This window comes from Tachypleus tridentatus, chromosome 10 (genome assembly GCF_004210375.1).
Source record: "Tachypleus tridentatus isolate NWPU-2018 chromosome 10, ASM421037v1, whole genome shotgun sequence".
Lineage (NCBI taxonomy): Eukaryota > Metazoa > Arthropoda > Merostomata > Xiphosura > Limulidae > Tachypleus > Tachypleus tridentatus.
This window is the reverse complement of record NC_134834.1, coordinates 52,865,168-52,888,489: the sequence shown is the minus strand read 5'-3', so window position 1 is coordinate 52,888,489 and position 23,322 is coordinate 52,865,168. Positions and strand designations below refer to the sequence as shown.

At 32.9% G+C, this 23,322-nt stretch overlaps 1 protein-coding gene across 5 annotated transcripts in view; it reads left to right on the top strand.

The window, feature by feature from the left end:
- Positions 1-23,322, top strand: part of LOC143229284 (suppressor of lurcher protein 1-like) — a 200,675-nt gene that overhangs the window by 84,363 nt on the left and 92,990 nt on the right. For 4 of the 5 annotated variants that reach the window (XM_076461411.1, XM_076461410.1, XM_076461408.1 and 1 more), the window contains exons 2-5: positions 366-502; positions 1,824-1,908; positions 5,893-6,073; positions 17,371-17,585. In XM_076461411.1, coding sequence (XP_076317526.1) covers positions 482-502; positions 1,824-1,908; positions 5,893-6,073; positions 17,371-17,585 — 502 coding nt within the window. In that variant the 5' untranslated portion in view covers positions 366-481. The remainder of the gene's footprint in view (positions 1-365; positions 503-1,823; positions 1,909-5,892; positions 6,074-17,370; positions 17,586-23,322) is intronic. The other variant, XM_076461412.1, reaches the window with a different exon arrangement.

Genomic DNA, 23,322 nt, shown 5'->3' with positions numbered 1-23,322 from the left:
TGCCTATCCTTCATAAATACTTCTTGATAACATAAAAAACACAGAGAAACATTATTTAGATGATAGTTTGTGGTTCATGTAAAATCAGGATGTGTTAACCGAACTAACACAGTATGTTGAACAATATCCTTCCTAATGATAGTTTCTTCCATTATAAGTATAAAAAGGGAACTTATTTAACGAGAGAAAAGCCCATTAAAAACCTTAGATCTCAATTGCCAAGAGCACTTAACTGCATCATATGTTTTGTGTTTCTGAATTTATGCAAACGAATAAAGATGTAACTAGAAATGTCCATGAACTCCTACGAAGAAAATAGTGCATATATTCACCATGAAGCTTTGTCTTTTTTTTTCTCTATTCAGCATTAACACTTTTAGATTATATAAAGGGAACAGCTGAAAGATCTGAATAACGGAACTTCTGTCCATGTTATCTTCGAGATCGTTTAAACAGCTTCAAAAGACTCCAAGGCAAGACCATGGGAACAAGAAGAAAGAAGGTCGGTGAACTACTAAACTGTAAGACAGAAAGAGTCTCTTGAGATATATATAAATGTATCAAAAGAATCATTGATGAAGACTTTATGAAAATGAATCTCTTAGAGCTTTAACAAAAATTAAGCATGTAGTATTATGGCGTCTAATTTACGATGTCCAGCACAAAAGAGCATATAACAATTAAAACTTTCCAAAATGTTAGCGTAGAGTGAAACGAACTACGTTGGTATGAGGAGTTATTCAGAAAAACAATTATTTCAGTTGGTATTAAAATAAACTCTGAAGTTTTATGCTATTACACATTTTAAGCGAATTCATCAGAGAGTTTTTATCTCTTATATCGTAATAAATGCTATATATATATATATATATACACGCTTAAGGTCTCACTTTCTTTTAATGTTGCACAGGTTTTTACGTCACTTTATTCAATAACGATTCATATTACGTCTTTTCTTCCTTTTGCATCTTTCGAATTCATGTTTCGTACAAGGTGATTTCAGTTTTGTACTGCTCATATTTGTAGTTTAATACAAGTAAATGTGTGTATTTAATATTAACAATAAGTGTTAAAATATAACACAAATAGAAAATACCTAAAATACTTGTGATTTTTTTCTTTTCAAAATATGTTTAGCTTCGTATTAATTGCATAGTAGCTGAGATTGATTTGCATACATAGGATTTGATTTCCTTTTTTAGTGATTATGTTACGATCCACATTTTTTTCTTTACCACTATACATTTTTTAAAGATTGATCTATGTTTTTTATCATTTTACTTCCAGAAATTTTTAAAACAACGATTTTAAGTTTGGTGAATCCTTGATGATACAAAACCCACTTGAAATAAAAATGTATCTCAGAACGGCTAGTATAGGTATTAACACTTTTATTGATAGAGAGAGAACGACGTTTTAACCTTGCTAGGTCATCTTCAGGTTAACCAGTCGTTCTGAGATACAGTGCTAGTGAATGTATTTTACTTTGTAAAGAGAAATTTAGCTGTCTTGTTTTCAAATATCTACACATCTCTTTTTTTCTCTCTCTCTGTGTGTGTATCTTATTATCTTTGAATGAGTGAATGGAACATTATCGTGGTAAACATGTTAGGCAATAAATAAGTAATTGTTCTGGAGTAAATGGTCATTTATTTCCACAAAAATCAAACTCTTTATTATTCACAACTATATGTAAAACTAAACTATTATTTGTTAAGAAAGTCTTTATGCATCTTACGTTCATGAGAGCAATGTTATGTTTAAGAGCTATGTTATGTTTAAGATCTTGTGTTTATTTTGTTTTTTTATTTCTTTCCTACCAGATTTTGTCACAGCCAGTACTATTCCTAACCGAACTTCTAAGCCTTCTCTCATCGCATTATAATCTTGTCACTGCTGTTTCTGCAGGTAAAATACACATTATTTTCTGTTCGTTTGTTCACAAATTTGTTTTCTCTCAACTTCAATCAGCAGATTTCTTACCTTTGTTATTCTTACATTCCTTACTGTTGAACGATACCGAATATTTTGATTCTAACAATTGTTTATTACACAGATATGATAGAGAACCGCAGATCTCCCCTATGTTTTAAAAGATCGCCAGACTTACTGAGATGTTATAGTCATTTTCGGCGTAGAATCAACTTATGTCCCTGCTTCTTTGCACAAAACAGATCATACCAGTGTTTAGTAACAGATCAAACACTTATTCTTTGACGCCAAGATACCATAACTGGAAAGTCATTTATAAAATATAGAAAGTCAACTCTGGTAACAGTGTCAGATCTGTAAAATACTGAGTAGAAACTAATGAAAATAAACCACTATGTGCTCTCTATTTACAATATTATTACACGCTTGCATTACTTTTACAGTGCTACAGCAGGCACATTACGGGAAGCTCCCACTGATCGTCTTCTGAAATGTTTATTTTATTTTAGTTACAATTTGTCTTCCCTAACGAGAATTTATTATGGGTTTTCTTACTGTAATGACTGTTGCTTACGAGGGAATTTGCACAACAACAGTTATTTATGACAGTCCCCTAAATCAATTCTACGTAGGTTCTATCTAACAATAATATATTACAGCATTATTCTGTAACGACTGTGTTTTTTAAAGTTTCTTTTCTTCTTTTCACCTTATGCTAGGTTTTTTTATTTAGTTAACAATCTTCCCTTTGTTTAACTGCCGTGGTTTGTAACAGTCTTCCCTAATGAATATTATTTTATAAATATTCCAAATAATTTTACTTTCATGGAAACCTTCATTAAAAATTGTTGTTGTATTTTAACTTTCACTAAAGATGGATGTTTCAAGTGGCGCATCCAAGATTATTAACGTGGACGTTAATGACTCGTAAACAAGTAGAGATTTCATGTAAATACTGAAATAAATATTACAAGAAATTAAAGAAATGAATCGCTATCTTTACTTTTCAAAGAAAGATCAACTTAAAAGTAGCATTTTAGTGGTACTGTATTAAAACAAAGTTAAAAACTTGAAAACTAAATATCAGTATACCATATACTATTGCTAAACAAAAAAGAGGAAGAGAGAGGATATGGATCTCCAGTTAACCAGAACCTCTTCCCTGGATACGTTAATACGCTACGAGCTTCTAACAATATTTCCTAAAGACATTATAACAGCTTTCACTAACGAACGTTACTTGTGCCATCATTCACTGATAATGAATATTTGTGACAATCTTTTTTAACAACATTTTTTGTCAGTCTTCACCTAGCGTTTTGAGGCTTGTTGAGTAGCTAAGGTAACAAGTGTGAGCCATTCACCTTGCTTCGGTGTCACACTTGAAAGGCTGCTTAGTGAACCAAAATGGAATGTGATTTTTTTGCATATCTTTTTTTTCCCCACAAATGTAGCACTATTAGCGTTAGGCTTAGCGTGTAGCCTAATTACTTTAACTTACCTATGCAAGGTTGCGTTAATATTTATTATATTGTTTCTACCTTCTATTATCGTCATCTTGAAAAATTGAACATTAACTACAAATTAAAGGGGTGCTCACTGATTTTCCTGTCAGTTCAATGTGATCCGGAAGTGAGCATGGTCACACTATTGGACTTTGAGTCGGAAATGAGTGGAGCATGATTGGCTCATGCTGCTTGTCTGAATTAGCAGGGATTGCCTTTCAAAAGTGCTTATTTAGATTGAGTATTCAATATGTTTGTATTTTTTAAACATTATAAATCATAATCGTTAGTAATAACAATACAACAGTCTTGTTTATAGAGTGTATACTAATTTCCGTTGGTTCATTCTCCAAGCATTAGCATAACAAATATAATTACTCAGAGGTTTATATTCGCTCTTTGGTCCGGCATGGGTAAGGTGTTCGACTCGTAATCCGACGGTCGCGGGTTCGAATCTCGGTTGCACTAAACATGCTCGCCCTCCCGGCCGTGAGGGCGTAATAATATGACGGTCAATCCCACTATTCGTTGGTAAAAGAGTAGCCCATGAGTTGGCGGTAGGTGGTGATGACTAGCGGCCTTCCCTCTAGCCCCTGCTAAATTAGAGATGGCTAGCGCAGTTAGCCCTCGAGTAGCTTTGCGCGAAATTCAAAAAATAAATTCAAAAAACATAATTGCTCCTTTTAACACAGTTTTTCTTTATGATTTTGTTTTAATTTGCTTAACTCTATCAGTATTAATATTCTACAGAAAGATAAATATGTATATATATTTATAAAAACCTTTGGTTTGTTAAAATACATATAACAGATCATGTATAACTTCTTCCGTTAGAACACGATGTTTTAAGTTATCACTGAACAATCCAAAGTTTTATACTAGATACTAGAATCAATATCGGACGCTACTGTACGACCGACTTTATTTAAAGTAACCAATCAAATGGAACAAAATGAAGTATTTCTGACAAGTTCTAGATAAACGAAACATTTTTAAGGACCCTCGCTAGTACAGCGGTATGTCTCCAGATTTACAACGCTAAAATCAGAGGTTGGATTTCTATCGGTGGGCTCCGTAGGTAGCCCGATATGGCTTTGTTATAAAAAAAAAAAAGAACACACAAACCCTAGGCTCAGAAGTTTTCTTTATAAAAAACTCGACAAATAACATTGAATGATGGTTAGAATAATAATTGTAGAATTAACTATTTAAAACTAATTTGTTAAAAACACACTTCCAGGATATTCTAATATCTATCTGCAGACGTACAACGCTAGAATCCGGTTTCAAAACCCTTAGTGGGAACAGCACATGTAGCCTATTTACTATTTTGCATCAAGATATTTCTTTCCACAGTCAAGTACTCAACTAGTAGCTCACTAAAGCAAGTAATATGCTCTTGTTCCAAATGAAGTTTGAAAAGTTAGTTACCAAAACATTTTATGGCTGTTTTTGAGAAAAGTTGGTTGACGTTCATTGACGCAAAGCAATTAGGCTACTTGCGTCTTAAAGAATGTGAAATTGTCTTTCCTTTCTTAAATTTCAGACAGTTTAGCAAATATACATGTTTTAATACCGACAAACAAAGTATTTTACATTTAGTAAAATCATAACTGTTATTCTTGTTTATTTGTGAACCATACAAAAAATCAAGCACGATAACAAACTGGTTAGATCAATATTAAAGAAACCTCACAATTCAAGCCTTTTTTAAAGGTGGACCTTCCTTCATTATTAGAAAAAACAGGGAATATCAATCATTTCAAAACACTTTAGTTTCTTCTAGTTTTAGTTCGTTAGTCGTTCTTAGTAGAATGTCAAAGCAATTAATTTATTCTACAAAGAGCTAAAGAGTTAAACCAAGAGTTTAATAGCATATATTAAAACGATTCTAAATATGCAATTTAGAATACATGAAAATCTGTATAAAGTCGCGGGGAAAGAAACGTATCAGAACTACATTTTCATATTGCTCTATTGCTTAGCGTTATGTACGATCTGTGATTCAGCAGAAAATTATTTTTATACGCTGTACTTATTAGCATTAAAAAGAAAAAAAAAGAGACGTACAACGTTTCGCGCACAGCTGTGATAAGGAGAACGTGGTGTTTGGTAATATTTAATACAATTGCTTCCGTGACATATCTGTTCAATTGTCACATATCTGGGGCACCTAGAGTAAGAAAGGGCTATTTATGTCCACACATAAGGATGCCTATGTGCGAATATACTGTTGAAACAGGCGCTATGATGCCATCTCTCTCGTATACTATACAGGTTATGAAGAGACTACAGGAAAGAATGGTGTGTTTTGGAAGTGACAAACCCTGCGATAGAGTCTTTTGTTATAAAAACGTCATTTCAATGCTATTGTTTAAATAAGCATATATTTTGACAAAAACAAATCAACAACACTGTTTTTTTTAACTGTTATGTATGCTTTTTTATTTTACAGACTGCAAGTGTATCGTGTTCGACAGCACTTACGGAAAGGAATACGGTGTCTTCAAATCCCCTAACTGGCCAGTTCCTTACGACGATAACATAAACTGCCTCCTGTACACTTTCATCTCTGAGAAGAATTACCTCATTAAACTTGTATTTGAAGAATTTGATTTAGGCAAGACAAACTTAAGGTAAGTTTTCTTTCTGTTTCATTTAATGCTATGCTTATTTCTATTGTATAAGAAAGATATTTCAGGTCCTTCACTGTTCTTCGTTGAGCATGGTAAGTCTTGTAGCCAAGACTACACACCACTGCCCACCGCTGTTTCCTTTGTAACAAACTTACGAAGAGGAAGAAACAACAATAACGTATGTAACATATCTCAACAGACGTTATTCTTAACATTCACTGTATGTGAACATTGCTTCCAAGACATCTTTAAGTAGAACATAAGAACGAAAGTCCACTGGAGTTTAATGGTGGTTCTGTGATTGAGGTTTCTTCAATTATCCCTCTCGTGATTTTGATTTCTGTCTGACAGCATAAGAAATTTTTGCTTGTAAGCCTTTATGAATTTAAAGACCAGGAGATATGGCAGTCAGCTTCATCAAAGAAATTTTGGCTTGTAAGCCTTTATGAATTTAAAGACCAGGAGATATGGCCGTTAGCTTCATCACTTTGACATTTGGTTTTGCAGCCCGCTGCTGTTTAGAAAATTCTTTTCTTACGCAAGCTTTTTCAGTTCCCTAGAAGACAATAAAGACTGCTTTCTTTGAAATCTTATGTCTCTTGGATCCAAATGGTTTAACAATATTTTTTATACGAGTATCCATCAAGTCACTTACTCAATGTCTACGAGTATATGTATAGCATGCTTTGTGAACAATGTGAACTAAATACATAAATGTTTTTACATATACTCTCTGTGGTGACGTAGATTCCTTCTGTGCCGACACTTCATTGCTTTAAAATATTATTACTTGCGTCTGAGAGGCTTACAGAACGGATCTGAGTTTGTTTTGTTTTGTTGTTTCTTTTTCAGGTACAAACTTTTAACTCATAGTCCCGCCATCTCTTGCCCTATTTCAGATCTAATTACACTTTCGACTTGGGAGGTCAAACCCTTTTGATTGATATATTTGACCACGTGTAATGTATCATGTTGTACTCATCAGCGGGATAGAACCTCGAATTTTAACACGACAAGCTCTTAAAGTTACTGCTGAGCAACGTAAGGGCATTGCTAAAGAAGGTTAGTTGGTTTTAATTAAGCACAAAGCGACTTACAGGGCTATCAATGCTCTGACCACAACAGGCATAAAGACCAATTACAGTCCAAAGTTATTCTAATTCCGAGAACAACACTGACCACCTGAAAAAACTTGTAGCAGAGCTAACTTAATTGTCGACTCTTATACTTTACCCTATTCATTGTTTCCAAGTTATTATTTCTTGGATCTAAAACTTCGTGATGGCTTAGCGGTAAGTCTGAGGGATTAAAACATCGATAATCAGCTATCTATCGCGTAGTGGACACCTCACAGACAGTGCTTTATGCTTAGAAACAAGCTTTGACTCAATGATACCACTGAAACAGGTTTAATAGAAATGTTTTTAAGGTGTTTCTTTAGATAATTCTTTTTGTATCATGTTTATTGTAACCTACGTCTTTGTATAAATATCTCAATTTACGAAAATGTAAATTTTAGCTATCGATTTGTATATAGTTAACAAAGGTTTGGTTGTTGTTGTTGTTTTAGTTTCGCGTAAAGCTACATGAGGGCTATCTGCGTTAGCCGTCCCTAATTTAGCAGTGTAAAATTATAGGGAAGGCAGCTAGTTATCGCCACCCACCGCCAATGTTTGAGCTACTTTTTTACCAAAGAATATTAGAATTGAACGTCACATAATAATGACCACACGTTTGGTGTGACGGGGATTTGACCAGAAGAAATGCATTATTTCAATACTTAAAAAAATATATGTCCAATGATTGTGCTAATTAAACATTACATTTATAATAAAATCATACATTTTTAAAGTTTGTGCTTTTTTCATGACAACCATCTTGACTGGTGAAAACTGTCAAAATTAATCAAATCAAATCAAAATTATGGTGGCTTCTTTACCCCACCTTCACAACTGGTCAGTGGTATAAATCTGTTTGAAACCTCTACTGTTATTTTTCTGAACAAGAACAGTGAACTTTTCCAGAAGTGCTTTCTTTTATTATTGGATTTTAAATACGTTATTCTGTGTGCTAACACTTCAGAATCGATACTTCCTCCTCACTTCTCTACAATGCGTCATGTTAAAAACCAGTCATGCATTACACAATAATATGACGAATTTCAGTTTTTTTTCTTGTGTTTCTTTTGCGTATTATGATAATTAGGCATTAACAACAAAAGAATAGGGGAGAAATAAGAACACGTATTAAAGAGATATACGGGAAGAGTATATTTTAGAGAGTGGGTGAAGGAGTTGATGTAAAGTTGATCAAAGTGGATTCTGGAAAACAACTTAAAGAAAAGGAAGTGAAGCTAAAGGAAAACAATAAAAAGTATGTTAGATATTAGTAGATTTAAGATTAAAATACAAAAACTAAAAATATACATTCTTGTGAAAACAAAGATATAAAAATTAAGATATATAACTTAAGATGAAGTGTGAGAAACAGTATTGAAAACAATGTAAAAGAAATTTTGTGTAAAAGAAAAACAATGAGAGATCTGATGTCCATAAAACTAAAGAAGGTTAAAAAAATGAACCAAGTGACAAGTTAGAAGAAAAGCGAATAAACAACTCACCATGGTTGACATTGAAATGCACGAGAAGTGCAAGAGGTGACAAAGACGACGAAAGACGGTTAGATTGGGAGTGAAGAAACTACAACAAGAATGTAGACGTAGAGTGTAACAATGGAGACAGAAGTAGAACCATGGTGACTGATGATGTGAAATATAAGAAATGATGCGTGTAGGACGAAACAAGAGATATTAGAAGTACCACGTGATGAAAGAAGTCAGAAGCCACATAACACTCTTAACGCTTCGAAGTAATTTAATAATCTTTGATAATTCAAGTATTTCAATTTTAATATCAAAAATCTGGTTTCCTTTTTATCGCTGTCTCACCATACTATTCACATTTTTTAATTTTTCATTTCAGTATATGCAAGATAATTTTACATTTATGTAATATTTTATCTTATGATAGCTTTGCTAAATATAAATATCTTTGATGGATGAGTAATATTTACCATACAAACTCATTCGAAACAGAAGTACGTACAAATAAGTTACGGTGAGTGAAAGGATTTTGTATGAATAAATATACAATATATTCTTTATTTTACATAAGTAGTGTGGCTTAAATACATGTTTTGTAAAGGCTGGCTATCTGACAAACACGAGATCATTTAGTCTAGAAATAATACTAAAATAATGTCGATCCACAATATACACAGTTTGCTCACGTGTATGAATATTTAGTAGTAAGATAGGCAGGTACATTCATTGTCAGGTTAGTGAAACATACAAGTGCATATCAGATCTGTTATACTGACATGTTTAATAAGTGTTACGTAAACAAAGATAACGTTTATGTCTGATTTGTTGCCTAAATCTTATCCTTGCTCACTAATTACTCAGTTTTTCAGTTCTTTTATGTAAATATGTTTACTATATTCTTTTATGTGTAAATTCTACGTAACCCGATATGCTAATCGTTTATGGAATATTTAACTCACCTAACCACATGGGTTCCTCGTGGCATGTTCGATTTTCAATAACGTTAATCAGTTTCCGTAAACGACGTTGACCACTTTTGGAACAGAAACTTTAGATTTGGACCGCATCTGGCAATACATGAGTCTCACAGCGAATCATGGAACGAAACACCCAGGATTCCAATTTGCGCTTCGTTGATGATGTAAAATGATTACCTCCCAGCGTTATTGCGTTGAGCTTGAGTGAGTTCTGCGTTAAGAAACCAATTGCTTTTAATTGAATATTGAATAATAGCTTTATCATTTCAGTTTCACGAAAATAATCGTTATGTTATTCATAATATAGAAACAAATGCAAGACGAACATACGGAGTAATGCAATATGAAATAGTAAATAAACGTCTTTATAACACTAGGTTTATATTTTTGAACTCAGAAGTACATTATTTAACACGTTAGAAGATCAGCTGTATTTCATTTATACTATTGCCTGTAAATCAAATACGTTTGTTTGACATTTTACTATTAGGTTGAAGACATTCATTATGCACTTATCCTTAAGCTTAATTTGACTTTCTACCGCGTAGTGTTCGTAATATTTTATGCCTATCCTTCTATATCAGAATTTGTGTATATGGCTACCTTTAGTAGATGGCTCTGGAAATTTCCTTCATATCACTTCAAACCAGCATCTTAAGAACATTATCTCTAGTAATCTTTAAATAATTACTTCAAACCAACAGCTTTAGAATGCCATCTCTAGAAACATTTAACTAATCACTTCAAGCCAGCATCTTCAGAATATCGTATCTAGAAACCTTTAATCACTTTGAATTAGCATTTTCGAAACGTCGTCTTCAGAAATCTCCTATTGACCATTCCATATTATATTTTCAATATATTGTCTATAGAAATCTCCTATTAATCTCTTCAAACCAGCATCTCCAGAACCTCATGTCTAGAAACTTTTAATTAATCACTTCAAATCAACATCTCTAGAATATCATCTTTGGTTAAATCCTTCCTACAGTTCTAGTGTTAACAAGGAACTATTGAAACCTGATGACTAGAAATATATAATTTTCCGTGGTTGTGAGTCCAAAAGTCTCTCTCCAAACTTGGCAATATCAAACGGAACTGAGCAGGACGAAATCTGTAAATGCGCCTAGTGCAGACACTGTATATATTCATACTATTTGCAAATTAGGTTTAAATATTTGTTTACTTAGGGTTAATCACACTATTAAAGAAAGGTATTCTGGATCCTGTTCTGCCTTTCAACTACTATTCTAATCGTTAATCTTCCTCAGTTATGTTGTGGACTATTACCCGATATTATAATTCTATTGTAACAAAGACACCAAGGTCAGTGTTATATTTCAACAGATACAAATAGTAAATACAGTATCTAGAGGAAGGACAAGAAATATTATACACAAGTAAATATGAATCTTTGTGACTCTGAAATAACGTGGAAAAAAATAATAAGCACAAAAGGATCAGAAATCTGTACTAAACAAAAACACAAGTTAAGGTTAATGAGAACACAAGTCACAAGGCAACGCTATTTTAACCTAGTTAAAATTGGGAAAGCACAATCACTTTATTAAAAAAATACAATAACACACTCTCTCTCAGCGCATATGCTCTACCCATGTTACTCTTTGTTATACCAGTAGAAAAACAAGAGATGATACAAGCCCAAAGTATAACTTATCTACCAGTGGAAAAGATCACAATTTTCCTTTATCTAGTCTATTTTTATATCTAACAATATTTAGCAGGAGAAAGCACTGGTGAAACTAAAGAGGAATGATTCAGAACAATAGACAACTAGAATGAAAGGAATTTAACCGCATTCTTTAACAAAGGCTTTTTTGTCAAAGTGAAACATACTGTTAAAAACGTGTATTTGTACAAATTTTTGAAAAATCTTGGTAAACTAAAGAAGAAGGGAAATATTACATACATTTCGCATATTATGTTACGTATCATTATTTTATTTCAAACGAGTCTCCGATTTATTATGTTACGTATGTTAACGTATTACTGTTTTAAAGAGCCCTTCATAGCCAGGTGGTTAGAGCGCTCCACTCATAATATGAGGGTCAAGAGTTCGAATCCCTCTCATACCAATCATGCTCGGCCTTTTAGACGTATGGGAATAAGATGGTCAATCCCACTGTTTGTTGGGAAAAGGGTAGCACACAAGGTGGCGATGAGTTGTGATGACTAGCTGCTTTCCTTCTAGTCTCCTAAATTAGGGGCGGCTAGTGCAAATAGTCCTCATGTAGTTTTGCGCGAAAATTGAAAAAAAAAAACTAATTCAAATAACCTGCAATTTGAATTTAAGCTTAGTGGTTAATTAAAGGTTAATATATATTAAATTTAAGTCATTTGCTACCACAAATGATACACACATTTTCCTTTTTTAACACAAATATATTTTAATATGCAAACATAAAAACACTAAAATTAATAACAACGGTTATTACTAATAGTTATCACAAATGATGGTTTATATACAACAATTTTACAAACTTACACGCCACATAAATTCTTATATCTGGTTTAGAATTAAATATTTTATCGACGATTCAACTCCACGACGAACAGATTAATTCTGAGTTTATATTGTTGTACCTCACTTAAGCCAAACGATGCCTTATTCTTGATTGGCTTCACATCGGGTTAAAAGTCCACTTCTTACCAAAGAAGATTTTTCATGTTCTCGAAGAAACAGTAATTCTCTAAGGTTGAACGGTTTAGAATGTTCGAAATCAACATACGTTTCTGGTCTATTTCTGTAGTTTTCCATTTGATAAATGTTAATCATGGTTATACTTTTCTATGCCTATAGCATACGGACTGCAGCTGTCGAACAATACTCTGTCTCCTTGTCTTGGCGCGTCACTTTTATACAAGTCATGCGAGTTTCTAGAACCTTCACCAATATTCTTGCGCGAGATACTCTATGTCATTAACATTATATACATGTACACACATAGTACATTGTTGATCCTTACTCAACAATATTCTACAATTTTCGAGAACAGAAGAGACTTACGCAATACCCAATTAAGAAAATACGTCACAGACAAAAAAGAAAACTTTGCAGAATCATGTGTAGGTATTATAACAAACATATAACGGTAATTCTGTTACACGTATATCACAGATTTTGGATTCTTTAACTTCAGACTATCTTGGTCCATTTTTAATTTTAAAATTAAATGAAAGAAATCAACATATTGGTTTTTGAAACTGTTGGTTAAGTTGTTCTCCCCACGTTAAACACGTACACATCACTACATGTTGATTAAGTAGACTGTCTGTACTATAATGATACAGATTACATCTGTAACAAAAACATCGTGAAAGTGAAAATCACCAAAGCCCAACCGTATAAAGTAAATATATTAACGGTCTACAGGAGATAATTGAGGTAACCTTGTAATCTAGTATTAGTTTGATTGCTATTAGTAGTTGCATTATTATTATTATATGAAGTATAAGAACGTACAACCCGTTAGAACTCATATTTTTACCAGCTGCAATCAAGCACATAGGAAAAGGTAAAAGAAACAAACGTGACAACCTAGACTCAAGCAGCTTTTACAACACCAAATCCTAACATGTTATCTGAAGAAGAAGAAAACATTTTTTGAAGTGAAATACACTTGTACACAAAATCACAAGAACAGTAAGTTTCAAGCGATCTGATAAAATTGAATAAAGGTAATCCGTATCGTTAAAGAATGATATATGTTTTCTTTTGTACGTGACTTTTGTTCGTGCCTGAAAGTATAAACCTTGAGGACATATTAATTAAGAAGTTATCTGTGTTAAATATTACATTTTTTCATTTTATGCATTTGTCCGGAAAAATAAAAGATAAAAAAAATTGAGTTAGTGATAAAATAGTTTGAAGACTTTAATGTATACATTTATACTACATGATCAAATGATCATGAAAAAACATTAATAACAATAAAAAAGGAGAAGAAAACACATAATGTACACCACACACCTAGTGGTGCTGAGCAGTAGATTTAGATTTGCAATGTCTTCTTCACTGATTTTAGTTGGGACACGTGCGATAGCAAGGTGGTGGTAGACGCAAGAGGAACTTGTAATTTCACAGACTTCATATAAGACCGTTAACAGTGTGTACTAATTCAGCATGTCAGAAAATCTAATCATTAGATTATCTTCCTTCGTAGACTTCATATTAGCAGCAGTCTGGTGGAGAGATTTTCACAAAGTTATCAGTACGTTTGTCATTAAATCAAATCTTGATCTTCCATTCAAGAGTGCCCACAATGGCACAACGGTATGTCTGTGAACTTAAGAATCCAGATTTCAATACCCGTGGTGAGCAGAACACAGCCGATTGTGTAGCTTTGTGCTTACTTACAAACATCATAATAAAGTACGAGTAATCAAGCCACATAATTAATTTTTACAGAGCTCGTCAAAGACAACATATAAAAAAGTCGAGAATTTGATCATATATAAAGAATTAAGAACTGAATATGACAAGCTGTATTTTGATTCTCCAGAACTCCAGCTAGAAACACGCACTTCAATGCTGTGATGGCATGACAATTAACTATTGCTCTGATCAAGTTCTACTTCAACAGGCTTACATAGACTTATATCTAAATCATGTGGAGACAACGAATTAACTTGTGATCGATCTAGTCCACTAGCCTTTGTTAGGTTATTCCTTTGACTAGCTTACAACTGAGTGTCCACTTGAGGATTTTAACAGCAAATTTATTACACATTAGGATGACTTCAGAGCAGAAATTTGCTTTCTGACTCAGGCTGAACATTCATAGTTTGCACTTTCGTGCATTTCAACTACACCTTGTTTTGAAACAACTGTTTAAAAATATCCAGATAAAATACCCTCATGATTAAAATTATTAAATGATAACCAAATAAAACACTTAGTTTAAATCAAGTTTATATTTGTTATAACCTAAAATCTACTGTCTGCGATTACTATTTTTACAACTGATTTAACTCGCTCGTTAAATAAATATTAAATTACTAATTGAAAATATTCTTCACTGGGTTTCGAGTGCTTTCTTTTAAAGTTAGTGCGAGCTCTCTCTTATCTGTTAAACAAAATTCCATTTTCTCACCAGCATTAATAAAAGTATCAGGTACACTGTAACATGATTGTTTAATGCATGAGTAACCACGTGTCTTAATAATCAGATCACATGTCTTATTTTCACTCCTTTGTTGTATTTGTGTTATCTGCATAAACATTGATTAATTCGTGTCATACAACATTCATGAATTGTTTTTTTGGAACACGTCCATATTTGTGTGCAGAACTACGCACATATAAAGTGTATATATATTATGCCATGCTACATTAATTTTCACTTAAGTATATACAGGACCATGTGGGATTTCTTCATAACATTCTATATAAATATATTACAAAATTCTCTTTTGGTATTCATAAAGCAAATATTACATATTTTCAGTCTCCGGATTTATTAAAAATCTTAGTGATCACCCACAGCCACGACAACTTTAAAGGTTCTAGTTGTTATAACTAATAATATCAGTTGTCCCAACTATGAGTCTAACAAGCTACTCTGAGCGAAGACTTTCTTTCAATGATAAGTCTTTGGATTAGTCAAAATTTTACTGTTTATTTGCGCATGAATTACCTGGGAAGAGAACATACGTTAAAATGCAATCATGAATAAAAACAATGAAATCTTTATAAACAATTCCTGTGGTCAGAACATAAATCCTTTTCTTTACTATTTTACTCTTGTTCTTGTGGCTACTATTTTTATCATTTTGGGAGAAGGTTGTATCATATTGGGAGAAGGCTGTATCTAAAAATAGTAGCCACAAGAACGAGAGAAATGTTAGAAAATGTTACGCAGGAATAAATTTGAATGATCTTGTTCTTTAAATAATCAAACAAATCAAAGTTAATGACACTACAGGCCACAAGATGGTGCTGTTCTTATCCAGAAAACAAATTTGGTTAAGATCTGAAAAAAAGCTAAATGATGTGGCGTTGTGGAAAAACTTCTCAGTGAAGTTACGGGAGTACAATAACTGTATGCAAATTACGACAGCGTTATTCCTACCAGAGAAGGTGCACAACCTATGAGATGTAGTTTTGCTTGAGGTGTAATTTCGTACCCTATTGGTGTTCGAAATATTCTGCTATATGACATTTTCTGCTTTTATGGAGAACATTGAAAACTTTTTAAAAACAAATTCATTTGTTCTTTGCATCTACATTATTTAACAGTCTCATTATAAGAGTAAATATCCTTATACAGAGATGAGACTCGTATTTCTCCAGCTTTATCTGTACCTTCGGCATCATTGTGGAATTACCAGAAATTCGTAGTGGAACAAATGTATATGAGCTACTGATGCCAAAGTTCGCATTTGCAGAGACGTGTTACAGTAACAACATACACGCATCATTATTCTAAAATAAGATTGAGCCTCTGTAGAAATTCAATTTAAAGTGCGTAAGAGTTTAAGGATATGAAAAAATCAATACAAAGATCTTGTCTGTTTTTTGTGTGTTAATCTTAAAAGTTGTGCTTGGTTTACAAGTGAGACAAATGTGTTTCACTAGATGCTTAAGTTGACACAGAAATAATGCAGAATGGAACATTTATTTATAGTTCAGTGTAAATAACGTTTGCTTATACAATTTTATGAACTTCAGATTTTACAACCAATTCTTTTTGTGGATTTTAATCTTATTTCAACATATTTAATTTTATTACTGTTTATTCATGACTTTCTATTGTCATCTGTTATTTTACCTGACAGCAGTAAACAAAATGAAAATTTGGAGCTCGTGGAAGTGGAAGGGAAGGTATTGTGTCTAATCTACTAGGTCCTTCCTCTCAGGAAGCTTAAACAGTATATATCAACTATCCAGTAGAACATTTAACTAAGTATGAATTTACATTACAGCTAAAAGAGCGAGAATGAATATTGTCAACAAAAGTTATACGACCGTGAATGACATTCAGTGACAAGATAAAAGGTTCACTACATCCAATGTTTCCAGATCCACCTAACTGTTGCTATATCCATTGAAAACCCATCTTACACGTATGTTACTTCTTGTAAGCTCATCTGTAGGTTTTCAATTATCCTATAATATTGTGTTCAGCTTCACTTGGCTCCTTGTTTCGCATAATTAAGGGGTTCTCCTTACCTAGTTTCTTAGCTAGTGAGGGTTACCCTCAATTTAACCAATGCCTAACGGATAATTCCAGAATTCACTCGGATAATGCGACTACAGCTTGTCTTCCTCGTTGTTATCAATTGTGTTTGTAAACTATGTGGGATGTTGATGAAAGTTTCTACAATAAAGTCAAAAATATAATAGTCAGTCAACAAGAGACTTTTCGATCACAGTCGACTTCTCTTCGATAATGTGTTTTTTTTTCTCATGTCTTATGCAGACATAAGTGTTTTAGATTAAATTAGATCATTGTTATCTGAAAACAATATAAATAAGTGCATGTCAATTTTCTTTCAGTTGGAATGTTTCTTGACTCCGTTATTTTTTGTTTCACTTTATCTTTCAGTTTCAGCTCTATTGTCGCAAGCTATTTTTACAAGTAGTAAAAGCTAAAACGTGTAAGTAATTTAGTAATATAATCGTTTAGCAGTGTGCTTGAGGGCACTGTTTATGATACCATTAGGAAGATCTCATTCAAATGCTGTTTTTATTATAGGTGTAAATATGGAGACTATGTGAAACTATACTTACACTTGAAGGAACCGCTAGTAAACCAGAACACCAGCCACAATACGTTCCTCTGTGGCAAACTATCTGATATTCAACAGACTCACTATTCCTCGGAGAGCGCTTTGATTTTCGAATTTCACACAGACTGGCGTCATGAAAATAACACAGGCTTTCGAGGCACTTTTCGCTTCCTCAGTAAGAGTAAGTAAATCTCTATATGCCAAAGATTAACTGAAGTTTTATTCTAAATAAAACGAATAGAAGAGAAACTGGCAAAGAAATTAGAGCAAGCCATCGTAAATACATATCACTAAACAGGATTAAAATTTTGGTATATCTTACAAACACCGGTAAGTCTACGGATTTACAACGCTAAAATCAGCGGTTCGATTCCCCTCGGTGGATACAGCAGATAGTCCAATGTGGTTTTGCTATAAGAAAAACATGCACGCACACTTTCATGTAAAGAAAAGGTTTAAGTGTTTTTTAATCAAATAATTAATTTAGAATCACAACGAAAAGAACTAAGTAACGTGAATAAAAATTTAAAATACTTTTCCGTCAAATTAAAAATTTCCATTTTAAATAAATTCAAATAGCGTTAAGAGCCTCGTTACCCAAGAAATTACTTAACGATATTTCAATAAGTTTGTAACATTAATGGTCATATTAGATCAAAATTTTAAGACAGTGAAAAAGTATCCGAAACAGTGGTATTTTGATTTTTTTTTCATTAACAGTTGGAGAAAGATATAAGAAGGAATTGAGCACTTAAAAAACAACGTTGGTGATTTACAACACAATAATGAATGTACTAAAAACTCAATCAGTTATGAAAGTTCAAAGACAAAATTAAAAGAACCATCTAGTTAAGTAAAATTAAGAATTTTACGTAATTATTACACTCTAGAAAAAACAAATTTTTTACTGTTGTCGTTCATCGAAATAATTAAGTTGACACAAGTATTGTGATTTGCTTTTAAATAATCATTAAATATCATTTTTAAATAAAAACATAAACATTACCACTTTTGTGAAGTGTTTTTTTTATTTTAAACAAAAATGTACTTGCATTGAATATTAACGTTTACTTTATTAACATATTTTTAAAACTACTTTATTTAATATCAACAATAGCCCATAGGGTAGGGACCCGCCATGGCCAGGTGGTCAGGGAGCTCGAGTCGTAACCTGAGAGTCGCGAGTTCAAATCCCCATCACACTAAACATAATGTAATGTGACGGTCAATCCTACTATGTTTTGGTAAAAGAGTAGCCCAATAGTTGGCGGTGGGTTGTGATGTCTAGCAGCCTTTCCTCTAGTCTTGCACTGCTAAACTAGGGACGGCTAACGCAGATAGCTCTTTTGTATCCTTGCGCGAAATTCACAAAAAAACAAACCATTGTGTAGCTTTATGCTTAACAATAAGCTAATGATATATTCTGGATATATTTCTTTGAATGAAAAGTCCGCCGATGGGACAGCAGTTGTATACAGACTTACATAAATAAAATCCGGAGTTCGTTTCTCCACGGTGGACACTGCAGATAGCCCAAAATCGCTTTCCTGACCAAACATACGAATTGAACAAGTATAAACCAATAGCATCACCTAGTGACGATAATGTTAACTTCGAACTTCTACGAATTTTAATGTTCTACGAACCGCTATGGCAAACATAAAAGCACATATAAATAATATAAAGAACAGGTGAACATTTTTCAGCCTTATCATTTTGTAATTAAGGTATACTGTACTTACTTAAATTTCAGTTTACTGTAAATAAAAACTGAAGAGTTTCGCGTATTTTTTATTTAATTAAAGCTTCACTAACTGGTAACATCAAGGTAAGCTGGATTGTTAACTTTCAGGGTGACTGGCATTACTAAAGTTTACATATTTCTTTATTACCTGGAACATTTCATACATCTGGTTTAATTCTTACACATGGTGACATTGTCATCGAAAATTCAAAATGCATTCTAGATGACGTACTGATCGAAGTATTACTAACTAGATTGATTAATAACAATTGTCTTATTAATCTTCAATTATCTGTATACACGTAATTAACCAAGAATTGAAATACTGGAAATACCGTTTACTATTTGATCACTAATTAATGTTATATTACAACGGCTATTTACTCTTAAGGTAGGCGTAGCCACATTCTCAAAGTTTTGCGCGTTCACCAATCGATAAGAAAACTGGCCACATTCTAGTCTGTCTGTAGTTTGTTTTCGGCCTAACCTATCCTGATGGTTAGGGCACGTCAGTAAAAATATGAAGACAAGTTACAGTGCAGAGAATGCCCAAATGCGTTGGAAATAGTTTCTCTAATACCAAAATTTCTGAAGTTTGTTTCATTTACTGTAGTGTTTCTTTTTACTAGTTTACCCTTCTAAATTAGGGCTAGCCCAGATAATCTATTAGTAGCTTTACACGAGATTCAACAAAACCAACAAATTAATTTGAGTTCGTGTTTATTTTGCTTTAGATGAACCCTAACCACATTTTACTGTTTCTTCTCAGTCCACTTGATTATTGACACTGTTCTAGCATGAACAAACATTGAACAAAATATTGAAAGATGTTTAAATAGTAATAAACTATTTATTTGAAATAAGAAAACACTAACATTCAAAATAATTGTCTTTGTTAATCGCTAAATAAACATTGAATATCACATCTTGTTTCTTTGTTACCACCTAAAATAAGTGTAACAATTTAACACAAAACTAGATGAATAATGAAGCTATTGAGAACAACAAATATGTATGTGCTTCCATCTGTCGGCATCAAAAGACAAATGCAGGGTTATGTTGTCAAATTAGGCTTAGAAGCTGGAAACTGTAAAAAATAAACAAACAAATAAAACACAAGATAAGTGTTTTAGTCTAAGTAGCTCTTTCCCCAAGTGACAAGCATTAAATTTTCGAACTTAGAATGCTAGGAACTAGGTTTTGATACTTTGTTTTTCAACGAGGCAAACAGGTATGGGCTCACCAAGATAAAGATCCCAGTCTGTTTAAATGTCACCTCTGGAAACCAATTGTGTAACTTTGAGCTTAACTACGATACACAAACAATAATCCTAATAACATATGAAAAGTACCACTTAGTTCAAATGAAAACAGTAACATTTTGATACCAATCTCAAGCCCAAAAAATGTCGAACCTCCTCTATTTGCCATAAAGGTGACAAGTTATGGATCTCTAATTATTTCTTTATATACAAAATATTTTTGAATTTTCATTGAAATTTGAGATTCACAACAGATAAGCTTTAACATCTTGTTTTTCAACAAGTAAATTATAGAGGTATTTAACAACTAACAAATGAAGTTCGGTATAAAAATCTAAACATATATATTGTATTGAGTCGGTTTACTTTAGTTTTCGATAGACCAAAGTAAACGACTGATTAGCACTGGTTGTGATTGATATTTACATACAGCACTTATCAGGTTTAGTGTGTGATCATGATATTAAAATCAAATGTGGTAACTGTGTTTGAAATACACTCACTTGACTCTTCTCCTAAAACCCTTTTATTTTGGGAGTCTATAATATGTAGAGATGTACACGACAACTTTTATTATAAACTAATACAGCGGTTGCATACGTTATATTAAAACAATTTTGGAACCTCATTACATCCCCGCAGCCTATGTCATCTTGTCTAGTTATGATCTATCTGACGTACGTACAACTTGTCAATAGATCTGCAGCGTAGTTTCTGTTGCAAAATGCTCCTTCATAAGGCTGTTTGTTATTGTCATAAACACACCGCTAGTCCTTGCATATTTTTCATTAACCATCTGTGATACAGTGATGACGGTTTCCCGGCACACGTTTAAAGACTTAAATCGCACATAAATCCATATACACTGTATGTCTGTTGACTATACTGCAACATTATTTAATTCTCCAGTTACTTGAGAATCATTTAAACAGACTGAGAGTCTGTATCTAAAAGCCCATTCCACTTACTTCCCAGGCAAAAATACGTATTCTCGATTATGCTACGTATTATTGCCTGGGACAAGTGGATGGCTTTTTGATACAGACATTCGTGTTCGTGGATTCTCATCTGGTTCAAGACGATATAATTTGATTATTATGGCCGTGGGTGCGATTCGTTGGATAATCTTAGCTAACCTTCTTTCTTTATTTTCCAATGTCATTGAGTACAATTTATATTCCTTCTTTGGAAATTATAAATCCCCAATCTGAACATATCACTATTGATAATCTTTGTATTTTATCCTGACATCATCAACATGATTAGCAGCAAATCTACAATAGAATTATGAGATAAATAGATAAAAAAAAATACTGTATTGATCCACTCAAATGTGCTGAGATTTTCATGTACACACAAAGTAGTTTCATAAAACAATATTTTTGCTAGTTTCAGGTAAAAATAAACGAATTATATTGCCACGCCGTCATATTAGATCTACCACGTTGCAATTTTCAGTTGCTGAGCACAGCACGACATATTCTTTAACTCGCACTGATAGGAATTACTTACTCATGATTACTGGCGCGTAATAAGGTCATAAAAGTCTATATCTTTTCATTTAACTTCACGTGGGTTTTTGTCGTGTACTAATATATATACCATTACCATAACTAAAGGTGTTTATGAATAATTAAATAAATGAAAACGTAGTCATATTTTACACCTTCTTTTTGTTCACAATCGACAATATTTTACCGACTCCTAAACACTTTCAGCTTTTATTGATCAAAAAGAAAGAGTAGATCGAATATGTACTTGCTCTGGTCCAGAGATTTGCCAGAAAATATATTTTGTTTTACGATAATAAAGCCAAGCATGGCCAGGTGGTTGAGGCATTCGACTTTTAATCCAAGGTTCACGTGTTCGAATCCACGTCACATCAAAGTTGCTCGTTTTCTCAGCCGTGGGTGGGTTATAATGTAACGGGCAATCCCACTATTCATTGGTAAAAGAGTAACCAAAGAATTGGCGGTGGTGGTGATGATAACTACCTTCCCTCTGGTCTTACACTGCTAAATTAGGGACGGCTAGCACAGATAGCCCTCTTGTACCTTTGCGCAAAATTCAAAAACAAACAAAAAGTTACAAGAAGAGCGATACCTGATGGCAGTCTTTTAAAATTTTAACGTTTAAAAGCGCTATAGAGTAACGAACTTAAAGCGTTAGTCACAAAAATGATGTTCTTACGTGATTTGTTTCGCTTTATTTTTATTCGATATTATGGGATTTAAAATTTATCTTACACGAGAAAGGAATGATTATAAAATTTGAAACATATTTTTAAAATCAGTAAAAATAAGAGTAGAAATAAAAAACAACTTTTTTAGTATAAAACTCTGTTAAACGTATCTATTTTAAAGGTGCTCTAGGTTGGTGTTTAACTTTGATTTCCTCAAGTAAAAACCAGTGAGAACGTTTTCAAAATACTCCTCAGTAGGATGAGAGTATAGAGCTATAGATAGACTGAAGCTAATTTTAGGCAACGTATCTTACTCAAGAACACGACAGTTAGATGTAGGTGAGTTTCGAGCCCTCAACTTCTTTCTTGCTACTCAAGAACAATAGTACTTTTAGTGTATTAAACCTTTTTTCAGTAACCTATTATTTTACGATGGACAGAAAAATGAATTTAATTTTTTTTTACGTATCGCCCTGTATATTTGGGAGAATAAACTATTAGCAATATCGTGAAAAATTATCTAAGAAACTGTCTAGACAGCAATTCATGCACATAAAGTTTCAATAAAAGGAAAGAAAACGCCTTTGGTAAACACTGCTAAAAATCCTACGAACACACACCATTTCCCTTTAAAAATTCACAATTTTCTAGGGGAGTCATACCCTCGTTCACTCCTAGTGGTAGTATTTATTATCTTTACATTTGAAGTGTACACATAAATATTTCCCAG